The sequence below is a fragment of the Dermacentor variabilis genome, chromosome 8 (assembly GCF_050947875.1).
Source record: "Dermacentor variabilis isolate Ectoservices chromosome 8, ASM5094787v1, whole genome shotgun sequence".
Lineage (NCBI taxonomy): Eukaryota > Metazoa > Arthropoda > Arachnida > Ixodida > Ixodidae > Dermacentor > Dermacentor variabilis.
Genome location: NC_134575.1, coordinates 153,674,137 through 153,692,082, shown reverse-complemented (window position 1 = coordinate 153,692,082; position 17,946 = coordinate 153,674,137). Strand labels below are relative to the sequence as shown.

The 17,946-nt window shown below is 48.9% G+C and overlaps 1 protein-coding gene across 8 annotated transcripts in view; it reads left to right on the top strand.

Annotated features, from left to right (window-relative positions):
* Positions 1-17,946, top strand: part of LOC142590678 (phenoloxidase-activating factor 2-like) — a 281,393-nt gene that overhangs the window by 193,363 nt on the left and 70,084 nt on the right. For 4 of the 8 annotated variants that reach the window (XM_075703095.1, XM_075703093.1, XM_075703091.1 and 1 more), the window contains 2 exons: positions 6,890-6,978; positions 7,090-7,415. In XM_075703095.1, coding sequence (XP_075559210.1) covers positions 6,906-6,978; positions 7,090-7,415 — 399 coding nt within the window. In that variant the 5' untranslated portion in view covers positions 6,890-6,905. Of the gene's footprint in view, positions 1-6,889; positions 7,416-17,946 lie in introns of all 8 variants that reach the window. The other 4 variants (XM_075703090.1, XM_075703089.1, XM_075703087.1 and 1 more) reach the window with 1 other exon arrangement.

Genomic DNA, 17,946 nt, shown 5'->3' with positions numbered 1-17,946 from the left:
ATGAGAAAACGCGAAGGAAAGCAAGTTCGCCGCCATAGAATGCCTACTTTCGCACCTAATGTGGCTACCGAAGCAATACCGAAGAAAACGTGGGACTCTTGGTCCACAAAGAACCATACGCATACTGCTCGGTATCGTACACCGGCGAGACGAAATTTTCCGGGGAGGTTGCACTCAGGAGAACACGTTGCAATCCGTCGAGTGCCTGCAGCAGGGTTGCCAGGTCTTCGGAAGAAAAGGTAGCCGACAAATTCCGAAAAGTAACCAAAGATGTCGCCAACTGCGGCAAAAGTTTTAATTGGTAGCGAGAAAGCTAGCTACGGTGCGACAAACTAACGTTTGCCCATTTTTAACGCGAAAATAAAGAAAACAGGAGAAAGGCCTTAGTTTCGTGCTGCGTTGATGACAAACATAACAGAACAAAATAGTAGTTATCACATAATATTGCATCGTAATTTACCATTATATATGACCAACTGATGTCCTTTGATAATTTCTACCACACGCTTGTGTGCTTTCTCATAGCCCAAGTGGTAACGCCAGTTTCAGTAGAATAAGCTTCCTGAACGCGGTCCTTGCACAGATGGTTATATTAACTCCATGCCATTATGACTTCAGTTTAAACGTTTCCGTGCGAACTTTATGACGTCACACACGCTCTCCGCGCCCTGGTACGCAAACGCATATAGTGAAGTAGACATTGGCACCTGTAATGTCATGGCTCCCATGAAGTGTTTTTGGCTTTGCAATCGTTTCTGACACGAAGAACCATGGTTTTCGAGATTGTCTATAGAGGTAACCGTCGCTGGGGTGGTATCAGGACATCACCTATTGCTTCCGTCCTTCGAAGAACGCAAAAGCATTGCCTATAACATTAGTTTCCTGTTACTCGGAGGGAGCTGCTTGGGCCTGTTCAATTATCCGTCAATGACAGTCCCGAAGTGCCCGAGGCGTTGATTTCAGCCAATGAGCGCTGCATATGAAGCGTCTCGGGCAGTCCTCGACAGCCCAGGGTGATAAGTCGAGGAGGCCCACTGAGCATGTGGTGGCCATCATATATTTTCAGCTCCTCACTTTGCTTCCGGAGCTTGCAAGTCACAAAAGCATGACCTTGAAATTGTGACGTTTGGGTTTGTTGCTTCCAGAGGGCCGTCGGGGGGAGTGGGATTGGGCCACTATCTATACCAATTATCACCTACAAAACTAGTCATAAAGTAGCCAAGTCGCCAAACACGATTTTCGGCTGCCAGAAGCTTCTAAAGGTAGCCAGAAGAACTTGTTGTTGGGTGAGTTGGTACATATTAGCAAACATTGTTTAACTGCGCTAACAAACGGACCACAGAGACAGCATGGGACAAGGACGGGCGCAGTCCTTGTCCCGTGCTGTCTCTGTGGTCCGTTTATTAGCGCAGTTAAACAATGTTCGCTAATGGTAGCCAATTTGGCGAGAAATCATCAAATCTGTCAACCCTGCCCCGCAGTGAGGGCGGCGAACGACCATGCATAGTTTCTTTTTCTCGTCTGCTAGCCAGAAAGCGTCCAACACTTTGCCAGGCGAAAATCTACTCAGTCAGAGAAACAAACGCGCATTGAAGCGCGCCGCGCGATGAAGCGCGCCACGCATGCGCTCTGGCGGCCTCTGGCAGCCCGCCAGAGGCTCAATGTGTCGTCGCGAATAAGTCAAAGCAGAAAAATAAATAAGAATATGGTTACCTTTGCTGACCTTAGTGTCTCGATGTGGTTGCTTTGATGCAGGTGAAAAAAAAAAATTTTCTGTGATATGATGGCAAAACGAACCACCACAACGCTTTGTCTCATCTGACCTCGCTGCATGCTTTGTCAACTTTTCTGATAGTGTTTATTTTACTTGTCTCGTTGTATGGTCCGATGTACGACTTTAGAAAAGTCAATGCACCTTTGACATCGAACGCTTATAACTTAAACACACAAAATTTCGGAATTGAAAAGCTAAAGCACGACTTTGAAAATCTCACTGCGCCTTTCGCATGAAAAGTTTGAGAACTTTATACCGATAAAGTTTCAGAATTGAAATTCATGTGCTCCATAGATTCCGCGGCCTCCGCGAGATACCGCGATGAGCCCGCTCACCATCAAAACGCCCTTGAAACTTTGTGCTCGGATGGGGATCCTTGCGTTATGTGACGTCCGTTCCATGGGCGTTGCCACAAAATCCAGCCCGATTTCGCAATCTTCGCGCTGAAATGTTTTTCGAGCGTGAAAAGAACATTCTAGACAAAATCCAGAATGGTTCCAAGCTCCAGGGGTTGTCTTGGTCAGCGGTGCATGACAGCACGAGAAAATTTCGGGGGGGGGGCTGCAGCCCCATAAGCGCCCCCCCCCCCTGGCTACGCCCCTGAATGAGGGCGATCAAGTACGAGGCCGGGGCTCGACACAGGCCTTCGGAATGTGGTGCTCAGGGAGAGTGTGACGTGACGCGGATGTGTGTGGTCAATCGAAAAGGAATTTCCATCGTATGATTAGGTAATGTTAATAGAGATGTGGACCCAGATCCTAAAAGGCTAGTGACTGGTCGAATACCAAAATTATTAGCAATATTGTACAAGCTGTTAGTGGTAATAAATACAGATAATTGCTACACATAAGTACTAATTGGTAATCAGTTATTTTCACAACGTGAACAGCTACATAACCTACATCGACAACCCCCCCCCCAAAAAAAAAAAGAAAACACACAGATGAACTATGGCCAGTACACAAAGTAAAAAGTACATTAGGAGAAGGTCACGCAATGCTTGCTTAGAGAGGAAGTGCATGTCGGAACTTTTTATAAATTCTATTTAAAGGGGTAAGTCGGTCAACTTTTCCCCGTGTACATCGAAGCACACAGGGGAATTAGGATGGCTGTTGCGTGCGTGTCGTGCGTTTAGCGATGGCAAAATGATGTTACGAGGCAGATATGTGTTAGCGTTTATTATTAGCTTATTTGACAGATCTCGTCGGTCCGTATAACACAAAGCGAGACACGTAGTCACTCAGAGAGTACTAGCAGGGAAGGTGCACCGGTAAAGAAGTCGCCATTAAACACCACATCATCGGTAAAGAAGTCCGCTTTTCTAAACGCAGTAACAGCGTTAGGTAAGTAGCGTATGCTTGGCCCCACGATTCTCAAGCGTAGCTAATGTGGCTTTGAAATAGGAGAAAGTAGAAAGATCGTATCAGTCAATTCAAGGTTTTGTTGCCCACGTATTCGAGTGTAGCAGCTTAAGGGAAGCGTTGCATTTACGGCGTTGATTTGGTCTTACCAATGAAGGTTACTGTCAAAAATAATTTCCATATATTTAATGCTGTAACACGTTCATTTGTTCGGTTCTGTAGGGATAAATTAATTGAAGCGTAATTAAAGTTCCTAATTCGGTAAAGGTTCTTAAAGGCAGAGTTGATGGTTTGAGATAGAGCAAGGACGTTAGATGTGGACACTCCTGAGATGAAACCATGCTGTTCCAGGCAAATCACGTCATGAAAGTTTTTGAATTGCTGCGCGATAACTTTTTCGAAAATGTTTATAATGCTCACCATGTATTTCGACCTGTGGCTGCCGGAAAGGCTAAGGTTGCCGCCAATAAAGTGGGCGTCAAATCTAGGATTAGAGTATCTCAAATGTAGCGTACCCGCACTTTTCAGCTTGCTGACGCCGGCCGTAGTGCGCAATATTGTCGCGATTGCCAAGGAAGATACGGTAGCGCGATTAAAAGACGGAACAAAAGACGCATAGGGACACACGCAGCGCTACAGTCGCCGGGCGGTCGCCGCATACAGTTGCAGGACAGTTAGCGCTGCTTGTGTCCCTATGTGTCCTCTTTTGTCCCGTCTTTTAATCGCGTTACCGCACTGCCCTTAGAAGATGCATTACCAACAAGCCCACTTTGCAATTCCCACGAAAGAGGGCGCGTAGAGCGCCATGGAGGTTGTGGCGCCCTCGCTGCCATTGGCGCCGTGAAAAGCATGCCCATGGGAACTGCAAGAAGCGGCACAGGGCTCGGCGGTCGACACCAGTTCGTATTTCGCAAGAACCGTTTCTCGTGGCCCTGCGCGGCGGCGCTCGCTACCAGCAAGGCGTCGCCCGAGGCGCGTGAACGCCGAAGGGAGTGCAGCGTGTCTTCTTCCGATAATTAATATCGGCGGCTGTCTTAGCGCCATGAATGGCGGGTGCCTCGAAGGCGATCAAATTGTGGCGAATACGATCGGCCTCCGTCATGTCACTTACTGAGCGGCGGCAGAGAGCCCGGACGTCCAAAATATGTGATGTGTAGGATTAGCCCGGCAGATACGCGTCGCCAGCTTTCGTCTTGCTGCTTCTGAACGGCAAGGTGATCTGTTGAATTTTGGCGCAATTGCTGACTGAACAACGACCAGGGAAGTCACGTTCATGGTTTAGGGACCACGTATTCGGTAAGGCAGAAAGTGACGTTCGGTAGTTTATGCATGCTTACCTCTAGCGTTGGCGGTTTCTGTTCCTCGTTATTATTTGCATTTGCGCTACTGGCCTGTTTGGCAAATCATCCTGCCAGTCCTTCTAAGTCTTTGAAAGCGTCTGCCACGACATTAATTAAATCGTATTAGATCCTTAAATATCGTTGTCGCTCTCCTTCGCGTGGTGCGAAGATACAAACGAAACGTTTTCGGTGCTGCTGACTGGCGCAGAAGCTGGGATCATGCACTGCTGGCGATTCCAAAATGCATGTGCGAGTTCAACATCTATTCCTCCAGCACGGCATTAAGGGAATCGCACCAACCGAAATTTGCTTTCAGGTGCCTTAGGCCCGCACATCCGCTGGCACCGTCGCTACACGCATCGGTTTCTACCAGTATCACTTTTTTTTTTCCGCTCACTCGGTATGTGACCTTCAGTAATTCAACCAGTCTTTTAGTTTACATTAGGTGAGGGGCGTTTTGCATTACCCAGCCGTGCTCCTGCACGAGGAAGTGTTTGGGTTCTGGCTCCAGAGCCCTCTCCGATGAGCACTTTTGCACGTTAGCGAGATTCCATTAGCGCATTCACGCGCATTGCATCGGACTCCTGTCAACTAGCTGTTGGCCCCAGAGAAGCTTTGCGCGGAAAGAAGTCGGAGGTGGCGTCGCTAGTGGCGGCAGCGCCTGTCCGCGCAGTTGCTTCACAGCGAGCGACGCCATGCCACACTCGATCGTCCTTCTTTTATATTTTACTCGTTAGACGAGGTCGTTGTCTAGGTTATGCTTACTAATAGTGCTCCACTTCTGGGGCACCAATTTTCATCGGTTCATATTCAGTAGGGCGGCAGAACACGCTAGCAGTAGAAGGCAAGTCCCTGCGCTAAGTCATACTTGCCAACTCGTAAAGGTGGAGAATTTGGGCTCGTTCTACGATTTTATCAATGTTGAGTCAAGTTTCGCGAGTTCTATTTTCAGAAAAGTACGAGAGGCGCTGAAGATTGGCGCGACGCAAGATTGCAAGAAATACATGCCGAACGAAAATAACAACAGGAAGTAACAAATAACAACAGGAACAGCCATAATTATGTTGCAGCGCAACACTCCATATGCCAGAGGGCTGCTTGCTTCGAACAAGTTTATTAAGGCAAGTTTGTAAAGCAGCCCAAATACGCAAGGGCACAGTCGCCGGAAAAGTCACTGATATAAAAACAATGGTCACTTAGCACTGTCTGCGGTTCGAACTTTGCTCCATGCTACATTTATGCTGCATCTAAGCTTAAATAATTAACAAACTACGTATCTACTCGCAATAGGCTTGCGCTCACGGTGTATTTTTAAAATTTGCGCTATTTCCCATTTACCCCCCCCCCTCCCCACACACAAACTCTTTTGTAGAGTTTACAGGGTATTTACCAATATTTTGCCAGCTATGGCTGTATACTAAGAAATGAAAGTTCATTCGCAGATGATTTCGTATACATATCTAAAGACGGTCGCGAAGGCATGCTGTGACATTGCGTCGTATTCTTCTGCGTGACCAGCATGGCTGAAATTCATCTTGTGCTCTAGGCCAGCAATTGCACTGTCCATAGACAGGGCTGGCCTATTCACGCACACACTGTCGTGTTTCATAAAATGGGCTCCTGCTGCGCGTGACCTGTTCGAAATGCGGAACGATGACGCGCTGCGGTCGCTCCCTCGAACGTGCTCGCAGAGCACATCATCAGAGACACTAGCAATTTGCGCTCTATTAGATCGCGGTGGCCAGGAAAGACTCAACAGCACCGACGGGTGGCGGCTTTCGCGACATCTCCTCGCATACAGTGAACGTCCCAGCGCTAAATGCGGACTGCGTGGAGGCAAAGACCGAACATGTTTCCAAAGCATTTCCCTAGCTATAATGGCCTTAACACAAATTATTATTTGAAATGCGTGATGTATGGCGCTAAAGTATCGGTGCGAAGTTCAATAAATGGAACTTAGACCTTATATGTTAGTAATCAACCTTGCGGCGCAATAGTCGTGAAAATCGTTTTAAAAGAAGGCTTCATTAGTCTAGCCACATCCAGTGTTTCTCTTCATGTTGTGCTTTTAAGGTCCGTTAGCCCGATGCCGCCACAACTCACGAATACCTTGTATAGACTACACCCGTTTTGCGCGAGGTTAACGGGCTGGTCTGTCGTATACTCTGCGATGGCAGCGCGGACGCAGAAACTAGTCGCACGCTATTGTGAAGGTGTCGCACACCTTCGGTTCTGTAGGGTTGATATAACGTAAAGTGTTCGCCGTAATGATTTTGCTTAGCTGGCACCGTAACGCCTTTGAAGGCAAAGCCAAGGGTCAGGAGAGGCTCATTTTCGTGGCACCTCGCCACAAAAGCCGGAGGTCCGCTGCACGTACTCGATAGCTGTACGCAGTCTGCTGTCACTGTGCGCAGGGACGCAGCTTGCATCATGTGGCTCTTGCTGGCGACACTTGGGGCGGCCCAGTGCTTGGCGGCCCTGGCGCAGGGCGACGGCGTGGCCGGTAAGTACGCCTTCCGTCGGCTTCCCCCGCCGCAGCCTCTGCCCCCGCAGAAGGACTTGGCCTACCTAGGCGAGCTGCCTTCACCTCCTCTGGGTGGACACTCACACACAGGCCCCGAGGGAGGTGTCCCGCCGCTGGGTGACTGCGTCTGTGTGCCCTACTACCAGTGCAAGGACGGCAAGGTGTCCGAGGACGGCGGCGGACTGCTGGATGCGCGCCGAAAGCTGCCGCCCAAGGAGGAGATCCCGCTGGATGGGCTCGGCGACCGGAACCAGCAGTGCCCGGGAGTCGACCAGGTGTGCTGCGCCGAGCCGTCGGCCGTCACCGAGACTCCGTACGTGGCCTCGTGCGGCATCCGCAACGACAACGGCATCAACAGCCGCATTCTCACCAAGGACGGCAAGGGCGAGGCCGAGTTCGGCGAGTGGCCGTGGCAGGTACGCTTCTTGCGCGCATTGGTCGACATCGGTGCGAGCGCACGTCATAACTGCGGTCACCGAAGCGAGGCGACACTTGCCGGCTACAGTGTTGCCATAGAAAGCGCGTAACTGTTTGAAGACCGCATTTTTGTACAGATGGTTCTCATATTGGAGTGGCCGCATCCTGATGTAGGCGGAATGCACAAATGGTTCGCCGTTATCTGGCCCAGCGCGCAGAAGCAGTGCTGTGCCCGTCCTCTCGCGCAGTTTATTCCCGTGCCAGCTGATCCTCACAGCCCGAGTAGTGGCAATTACAGAAGCCATATCCGCTCAGCGAGGCGGCACATGTCCGCGAACTAGTTCGTTCTCGGCGCAACCGCGCGCTCCTGCTCACGCGTCCTTCCACATAGCTGGCTCCGTTGCCGCTCGTCATTCCAGCGCGGAATTTGATTTCTCTTGTGTCGTCATAATGGGGAGGCCGCGTTAAATGATCTTTCATTTACCAGGTATGTACCATTGCGTAAGAGGTATGAGCCATTCGTTGTCTTGCGTGACGGACGCGTTTAATAACAGGGATGATACGCGAAAGTGCGTGCGTTCCTGTCGTCACGATGACGACAATAACTGTGAGCAACCTGTGTCGCGGGCTCAGCGGCACCGCTGGTCATCCGCCTTCGCAGAGTGCTCATAAATCTCCTGCTTTGCGACGCCATGAATGGTTCGCAAAGGCGCAATCGATTTCGCTTTACTTTTAAGCAGGCTAGTCGCTTTTACGTGCTAGCTATGGTAGCTTTAGCCATAAGTAATGAACGGGCTGAAATTAACAAAACAATGACGGTCGTTTTGTGTGCATTCAATAATTTGCTTTAAGCTACCAGAGTTGGAATGCAAGAACGACCACCCCAACAGTCCTGCAGTTGGTTTTCGTTTTTGCGTTACTCGATGGCCGCAAGCTGATCACGCACCTACGGTCGCCGTGGGTCTTTTAGTCCCCACTTTATTAAGTATCTGCGCGACTGTACGAGTAGTGAAGCCCGAGAACAGAATGCACGCACCTTATTCTTGCGCCCGGCGTGCATGAATCTGGGTCAACATCGTTTCTATTCCCGCTTCAACACGAGCAGCCAGGAGGTGGCGTGTGCATCTTGCTCTTTCTTCGGAGATGCCCGCCTGCTGTCGGCGAGTGTTCGCTTTCGCAATGGGCGCCCTCCGTCGAGGACGAACGTGGTGCAACCTGTGGGCCCGCCGCGTGGCTGACTCACCTGCCGCGAATTCTCCGCCGCGCAATTGACATGGTGCGTACACTTGCGCAACTGTTCCGGCCGCCTAGTTCGTCTCATGTGCACACTTCCCCCTTTTAATTAATTCACGAAAAAGTTTCCCCCGCAGGGGCGTCTGCGTCAGCAGGCGTTTGTGTGTTGCGACACCACGTACCCGAGCACACGAGGGTTGGACCCTCCCGCGTGTAACCGTGCGCGGCTTAGCCGTGTCCGGGGAAAGGGGGATCCTGCGGGTTGAGCCAATGCCGGGTGTTCGGACCTTTAAGGCCCCCCGGCGGAGGCAACACACCTCTTTGGCCTCTGCTTCACGTAGACGGCACCCCCGGACTGACCCACCCGGGGGAAATCGGTAGTTGCCTTTTCCTGTCTCTCTCTCCCTCCTACCTTCGTCTTTCTCTCACTTTCAATCTTTCCTGTCCTCTCTTTATTTTCGTGTTACTTCCGACTTCGTAGGCAGCAAGGGTTAACCTTGTGCATTATATCGAGTCTTGGGTATATGTATTCGGTTATAGCGGGGTTCTACCGCTGGCGTGCGCAGAACTGAATATTTTCCGTCTTGTGTCGTCCCCTGGTTGGGCTCCATGGTGGGTGGCGGCCATCCCTGCCGAAAACACCATTCTACTAATGGCCACTTCTTTTCCCCGACTACCTGATCGCCCTCAGAAACGAGGGCGCACCGAAGATATTTTCCAATTTCTTGGAAACAAACTGCCAAGCTTCCCCAGATTCCATGTAGTTCATTCAAACAAACCTGAAAAGACCATGAGAATGATTTCTCCTTTCCTAGTTTCTAAGAATCTCACTGAAACTCTTGGTGCAGGCTATAAAGCAACGAAAATGGCTAGCGGCAATCTTCTTCTGGAACTCCGCGATCCAAAACAACTTGAAAATCTTTCTAAAGTTCAGTCATTTGGGGAAATCCCAGTAACAATAACGCCACACCGAACTATGAACACCTGTCGTGGTGTTGTTTCTGACGACGATTTGATGGAGTTAACAAAAGTAGAACTGCTTGAAGGCTGGAGTGAGCAAAACGTGATCAATGTGTAAAGAATCATGCTAAGGCGTGACGGCAAGGAAATAAAAACCAAGCATCTTGTATTGACTTTCTCCTCAAGCATTCTGCCTGAGACACTCGAGGCCGGCTATGTAAAGCTACGAGTCGGGCCGTATGTTCCGAATCCCCTCCGCTGCTTCGAATGCCAGCGTTTCGGCCACAGTTCCCAGAACTGCCGAGGCCGGCCGACATGTGCAAAATGTAGTTCCCGTGACCATGCCGCTGAAACATGCGAAAACGCTCCACACTGCGTGAACTGTGAGGGCGAGCATGCCGCATACTCGCGGTCCTATCCATCATGGCAAAAAGAAAAAGAAATAGCCACAATCAAAGTTAAGGAAAATATAACGTTCAGAGGCACGCAGGCGGGTAGCATACCTGCCAAAGAAAAGCTTTGCCGAAGTGGCGCGTCAGGGGGCAGCGTCACAACGGCCTCCGGCGGCTGTCCGGCCCACAAGGAGTGAGTCGGCAGTTACGCCATCTGCCCCCGCGGCGGTTGCAGCTAGCGCTGCTCCGCCAACCGAGCAGAAGGGACCTTCTACCCCGAAGGTGGGCGCAGCCGAGGCTGCTCCAACCCCCCCGGCCCCTTCCAGCGCTGGCAACAGCCGGCGCAGCCGAATCCCACAGGGAGCCCCATCGACCTCCGGGCTGGTGGGCGCAGGGGTCTTGCCCTCCAAGGCCGGACTCCCTCTGAAAACTTCTCGCTCGCAAGACCACGTGTCCGGAGCCTCACTAGAGGCAATGGACACAACACCTGTCCTCAAGGCGCACCAAGCGCCTAAGGAGCGTCGACACTCGCTCGAACGCTTCAGAAAGAGCAAAACCCCTGTTACAGGGCCTCGAAAGGGCTCTGTAATCTAAGGCATCCCTTCCGTTTCCGTAAACACAGCACCAATTTACTTTAAATATGGATACACAAATCATTCAATGGAACATCAGAGGCCTCGTTAGAAACCTTGATGATTTGCAAGAACTAATCGACAAACATAATCCAAAAGTGCTGTGTTTACAGGAAATACACTTAAAATCCAAACATACAAACTTTCTCCGAACGTATGTTACGTTTCGCAAAGATCGCGATGATGCCGTCGCATCATCGGGTGGTGTTGCGATTGTCACTCATAAAAGTATAGCCTGTCAACCCTTACAGCTACGAACGCCCCTTGAAGCAGTGGCGGTGCGAGTTGTTCTGCTAAACAAACTCATTACTATTTGCTCGCTCTACATACCCCGACATTACAAATTAACTAAACACGAATTTCAGTCCTTCATAGATGAATTGCCAGAACCTTATATTGTTCTTGGCGATTTCAATGCACAAAATTACCTGTGGGGCGACCCTCGTATAGATGCGCGAGGACGTCTTGTCGAACAGTTCCTTTTTTCTTTGGTGCGTGCCTGTTGAATAAGAAGGAACACACATATTACTCTTGCAAACAGAACCTATTCTTCAATAGATCTTAGCATAGTCTCCCAGTCACTACTGCCTGAACTCGAATGGGAAGTTACAAACAATCCTCACGGAAGCGACCACTTCCCCATACTGCTACGAACACCTAAAAAGAACGAATATACACCACAGACTCCTAAGTGGAAGATTGATACAGCTGACTGGGAGAAATTCCGAACTCTCAGCAGTATTTCATGCGATGACATATCCTCGTTAGGAATTGATGCTGCTGCGGAATATTTTGCAGCCTTCATAATAGATGCCGCATCTAAATGCATATCACAAGTAAATGGCTTGGCATGTAAAAGGAGTGTCCCGTGGGGCAACGACGATTGTAGAATCGCTCGTGAGAAACCAAGCAAAGCGTGGGAGTTGCTACGCGCCTCCCCCACTGCGGAGAATTTTGTAAACTTTAAAAAAAGTAAAATCCCGAGGCAGGCGAACCCGCCGACAGGCCAGAAGAGAGAGCTGGCCGAAATTTTTATCAGGTATCAACTCGTACACAGATGAGGCCAAAGTCTGGAACAGGGTTAGTAGGATAAGAGGGCGACAAACATACTCCCTCCCTTTGGTAAACACACAAGGCGAAACCCGGCAAGACCAGGCAGATTCACTTGGGGAGCACTTTGAGCGTGTGCTGAGCTCAATCAATTATTCCCAGTCCTTTCTTAAACATAAAGAAATAATAGAACGTAAGCCAATCATACGAAAATCCAGGCAGAATGAACCGAATAACCGGCCTTTCAGTATTGCCGAGTTGAAAGCTGCCTTGAACACATGCAAAAGCACTGCACCGGGACCTGACAGTCATGTATGACATGATCAGAAACCTACATACTGACACACAAGCTACACTGCTTACACTATTCAACACTATTTGGGCTTCCGGATACCTCCCATCCACATGGAAAGAAGCGATTGTGGTTCCTGTTCTGAAGCACGGAAAAGACCCCTCCTTGGCGGCAAGTTACCGTCCGATAGCTCTAACTAATTGTCTGTGTAAGCTTTTTGAAAAAATGATAAATCGCAGACTTATACATTTCCTTGAGCTCAACAATATGCTCGATCCTTGTCAGTGTGGATTCCGAGAAGGGCGGTCGACTACCGATCATCTTGTGCGCATGGAAGGAAATATCCGCGATGCCTTTATACATAAACAGTTTTTCCTATCGATATTCCTCGATATGGAGAAGGCATATGACACGGCATGGCGTTACGGGATCTTGCGAGACCTGTCGGAAATTGGCATCCGTGGAAATATACTGAACACAATTGAAAGCTATTTGTCAAATCGTACCTTCCGAGTAAAAGTCGGCAATGCACTGTCACTTCCCTTTACGCAGGAAACTGGTGTACCCCAGGGAGGCGTGCTCAGCTGCACTCTTTATCGTTAAGATGAACACGCTACGTGCTTCACTACCACCTGCCATATTTTATTCCGTATACGTAGACGATATACAAATAGGCTTCAAAACCTGCAACCTCACAGTATGCGAAAGACAGGTACAGTAGGGCTTGAACAAGGTTTCCAAGTGGGCAGACGAAAATGGATGTAAGGTCAACCCCCACAAAAGTTCTTGTGTTCTCTTCACAAGAAAGACAGGCCTGGTCCCAGATCCTTGTGTAGAACTGGGCGGACAACAAATCTCTGTCAACAAAGAACACAAATTCCTTGGTGTTATTCTTGACTCCAGGCTCACTTTCATACCTCACATAAAACATCTTAAAGAAAAATGTCTCAGAACAGTGAACTTACTTAAAATCCTATCCCACACAACGTGGGCTAGCGACAGTGTTTATTGAATATTTACAAGAGCCTAGTTCGATCACGGTTAGATTATGGTGCCGTAGTATATCACTCTGCCGCACCGAGCGCGCTTAAGATGTTAGACCCCGTTCACCATCTGGGTATCCGTCTGGCCACTGGCGCATTTAGGACAAGCCCTGTTGAAAGCCTATAGTAGTCAGATGAGTGGCCACTCCATCTTCAGAGAACAAACATCACCTTAACGTATTTTCTCAAGGTTCGCTCTAATAAAGAACATCCGTGTTTCACAACCGCTAACGACTTGACGTGTGAAACACTTTTTCATAACAGACCCTCTCTTAGACTTCCTTTCTCACTGCGTGCAAGAGAACTTAGCACGGAAATGGATGCCCCAGTTCTCGAACAACGCCTAATGCCTCCAGCTAAGCTAATACCGCCCTGGGAGTGGCAGCTGATAGTGTGACACATCCTTTGTAGAGGTCACTAAACATGCGCCAGAGACACATATCAAAATGCATTTCTTGGAGCTCCAGTACAAGTACTCGTGCACAGAGTTTTACACAGACGCTTCTAAGTCGCATGCCGGGATGTCCTACGCAGCCATTGGTCCATCCTTCTCGGAATACGGTGTACTGCACCCTGAAACAAGTATATTTACGGCTGAGGCCCATGCACTATTGTCGGCTGTTAGACATATCAGGAAATCAAATATTCAAAAAACAATTTTGTTTACAGACTCCTCAAACGTCGTAAAAACCTTGAAGTCACACTGTAAACACAGAAACCCCGTAATAAATAAGCTCTATTCCATTCTCTGTAGAGCGTATATGTCTAACCAGCATGTCATTATATGCTGGGTGCCCGGACATAGGGACATCGAGGGTAACGTTCTAGCAGACCAGATGGCCACATCAATTTCATTGCATGCAGCTAATCCTACTGCTTCGGTCCCTGTCACAGACCTGAAGCCTTTCTTAAGAAGGAAACTGCGAAACCACTGGCAACGTGAGTGGGACACAGAAGTACATAACAAACTGCACGTGATAAAGCCACCATTAGGTTCTTGGCCCTCCGTAACAAAATCACGGCGAACAGATGTCCTATTCTGTCGCCTCAGAATAGGACACACATTTGGCACGCAAAACTTTTTACTCACTGAAAATGATCCTCCAACCTGCGGTAGATGCGGGGAGAGGCTGACCGTCCTCCACGTCCTCCTGGAGTGTCGGGCAGCCGAATCTGAGAGAAAGAAGCATTTTCCCCTAGCATACCGGCAGCAGATACCCCTTCATCCCGCAATGTTATTCGGCCCAGAACCGCTATTTGATACCAACGCAGTCCTAAGTTTCCTGAAAGATGTTGTCCTGCATGTTGTTAGCCCCACATGTTCATAGCGGGTCCTCTCTTCAGAGGATGCCGCTGTGATAGCTCTTTGGTATAGCACATGCCTCTAGGCCCTTGTGTTTCAAGGGCTCTGGCGAGGCAGGAGTGCTCCAAGTAATTTTACCATCTTATATATTTTATATTTTGCATCATTCTTCTACGATGGATTTTAATGTTCATAGTATTCGTCATTAGTCATCGCCATAATTTTATAGCACGTAGATTTTACGCACTTTACAGCGAATATTTTTAGGCCACTTTACAGCCAAGTCGCATCTTCCATAATACATCGTCAACATTACCACGTGTCATGGCGCTCTTTGGCCAAACCTGGCCCTTGCGCCACAAAACACCACACATCATCACGAAAAAGTTTCGCGTTTCCTGCTTCAGGGTGTCTTCAGGGTGCAGGCCAAGACGTATACAGGTGGAATCAGCTACATTGATTGGATATGTATGCATGCATGGGCGCATGCCTATAACGCTGGGAAGAGAGGAGTATTAAGTAGCAATGATTTTTTTACAATATTCAGAGCAACTCATAAAGGACCTCAAAAAAAAAAGTGATAACTTTGAACATTGCGTGTTACGGAAAGTTGAAGTTAAAATGCTACATTCAAATGCGGAAACATAAACGCAATATCGAATCGGTATTCTTTGTCTTTTTTGTATTTGTTTGTTTCTACGTCTTCGTTCAGTTGCGCTTGCACACTATCATGGATTCAAACCAACTAGCCCGCGAACGTGTCTTAATCGCTAGTAAAGCGAAACTTAAAAGTGAATGCACAAAATCTGACTACAAACAAAACGATAGAATAAATTACATTGACACTATACATCAAGGTTTCATTTATCAATCAATCTTATTTTGTTAGATAAAAGCTCTCGACTACAAATAAAAAGCTTGAATTGGTTCTCAGAGGCAAATACAGATGAGTTTACTTCAACGGAATTACTTCTTGTGCTTGTTCCTATGAGTGGGCAACGCAACCCGGACAAAAGACACGATACGAGCGCAGACTAACAACGGTTTTTTTTTCAAACAAGGGAATAAATTATACCGAAAACGTAAACACCTGTGAAGTAAATTTTTCGTATATTTTATTACCTCTTTTGAAAAAAGAATAAACCAGTCGTTAGTCTGCACTCGCATCGTGTACTTCCTCTTTTCTTTCGTCCGGGTTGCGCTGCCCATCCATAGGAACATGGTCAATCACCAACTCGCCCAGCTTGCCGTGTTAATTCTTGTGCTTCTTGGCCGGCAGAAGGAGCGCTATATTCGGAAGAAAGTAGCCGGAAACGTTGGAAATAAGTCATCCTGTCCTGTCGGCCACTTTTATTATTCCAAAATACCACGTACACGAGCACACGAGGGTTGGACCCTCCCGCGTGTAGCCGTGCGCGGCCTAGCCGTGTCCAGAGAAAGGGGGATCCTGGGGGTTGAGCCGATGCCGGGTGTTTGGACCTTTAAGGCCCCCCGGTGGAGGCAACACACCTCTTTGGCCTCTGCTTCACGTAGACGGCACCCCCGGACTGACCCACCCGGGGGAAATCGGCAGTCGCCTCTTCCTGTCTCTTCCTCTCGAATCTTCGTCTTTATCTCTTACTTTTTGACTTTTCCTGTCTTCTGCTCTCTTCCATTTACTTCATTCTCCTCGGCGGCAAGGGTTAACCTTGTGTGGGATAGCCAATCTTGGTTATAACAAATTTGGTTATAGTAGTGTCGTACAGCTGGCGCATGCAGGCCGTCTTTTCACGGTCCTGCAGCTTCCCCTCGTTGGGCTCCATGGTGGGTGGCTGGCGGCGCTGCCGAATTTTCACATATATCTATGGCAAGTTCTTTTCCAACACTTCCTGATCGTCCTCATAAACGAGGGCGCACCGAAGAAGTTTTCAAGTTTTTTGGCCGAAATAATGACAATTTCCCAAGATTCCATGTTGTACATTCCGAGAAAAAAGAAAAGCAGCGAGAATGATCTCACCTTTTCTTGTTGCGAAGGCATTTAGTGAAGCTTTTGGCCCAGGTTGCAAAGTCTATAAGTTGGCAAGTGGCGACCTCCTGTTAGAACTGCGTGATAAGACACAGTACGAGAAACTCTCTAATTTTGTATCTTTCGGGAGTCTTCCAGTGATGGTCATACCACACCGCACAATGAACACCACCCACGGAGTCGTTTCCCATGCCGATCTGATGGAACTGACTGTAGCCGAACTACTGGAGGGCTGAAGCGATCAGAATGTGACCAATGTCAAGAGAATCAAGATCAGGCGCGATGGCAAGGAGATTGAGACAAAACACTTAATTCTAACTTTTGCATCAAGTATTCTACCTGAGACCATTGAGGCTAGTTACATGAAGATCCGAGTCAGACCGTACATTCCCAATCCTCTTCGATGCTTTAAGTGTCAAAGATTTGGCCACAGTTCACAGAACTGCCGAGGCCGCCAAACTTGCGCAAAATGTAGTGCCCAAGAACACCCATCTGACAATTGCGAGGATGCTCCACACTGCGTGAACAGTGATGGGGAACACGCCGCGTACTCGCGGTCCTATCCATCATGGCAAAAAGAAAAAGAAATAGCCACAATCAAAGTTAAGGAAAATATAACGTTCAGAGGCACGCAGGCGGGTAGCATACCTGCCAAAGAAAAGCTTTGCCGAAGTGGCGCGTCAGGGGGCAGCGTCACAACGGCCTCCGGCGGCTGTCCGACCCACACGCAGTGAGTCGGCAGTTACGCCATCTGCCCCCACAGTGGTTGTGGCTAGCGCTGCTCCGCCAACCGAGCAGAAGGAACCTTCGACCCGAAAGGTGGGCGCAGCCGAGGCTGTTCCAACCCCTCCCCCCCGGCCCCTTCCAGCGCTGGCAACAGCCGGCGCAGCCAAATCCCTCAGGGAGCCCCATCCACCTCCGGGCTGGTGGGCGCAGGGGTCTTGCCCTCCAAGGCGGGACTCCCTCTCAAAACTTCTCGCTCGCAAGAGCACGTGTCCGGAGCCTCACTAGAGGCAATGGACACAATACCTATCCTCAAGGCGCACCAAGCGCCTAAGGAGCGGCGAGGCTCCCTCAAACGCTCCAGAAAGGGCAAAACTCCCGTTACAGGGCCTCGAAAGGGCTCTGTAATTTAATCTGTAATTTCCATAATCACTGCTTCCGTTTCTGTACGCACAGCACCTATTGACCTCCAATATGGATACACAAATAATTCAATGGAACGTCAGAGGTCTTCTTAGGAACCTTGATGTGCAAGAGCTTATCCAAAAACACAATCCAAAAGTGCTTTGTCTACAGGAAACAGATCTAAAACCACAACACACAATCTTTCTCCGACCGTATGTCAAGTTTCGCAAAGATCGCGATGATGCTGTCGTATCATCAGGCGGTGTTGCCATTTTGATTCATAAAAGTATTTCCTGGCAGCGTTTACAGCTGCAAACGCCCCTTGAAGCAGTGGCGGTTCGAGCTGTTCTTCTAAATAAACTTATCACTATTTGCTCGATTTATATATCCCCCCCCCATTACAAACTAAGCAAAGATGAATTTTAGTGCTGTATAGATGAATTGCCAGAACCCTATGTTGTTCTTGGCGATTTCAATAACTACCTGTGGGAC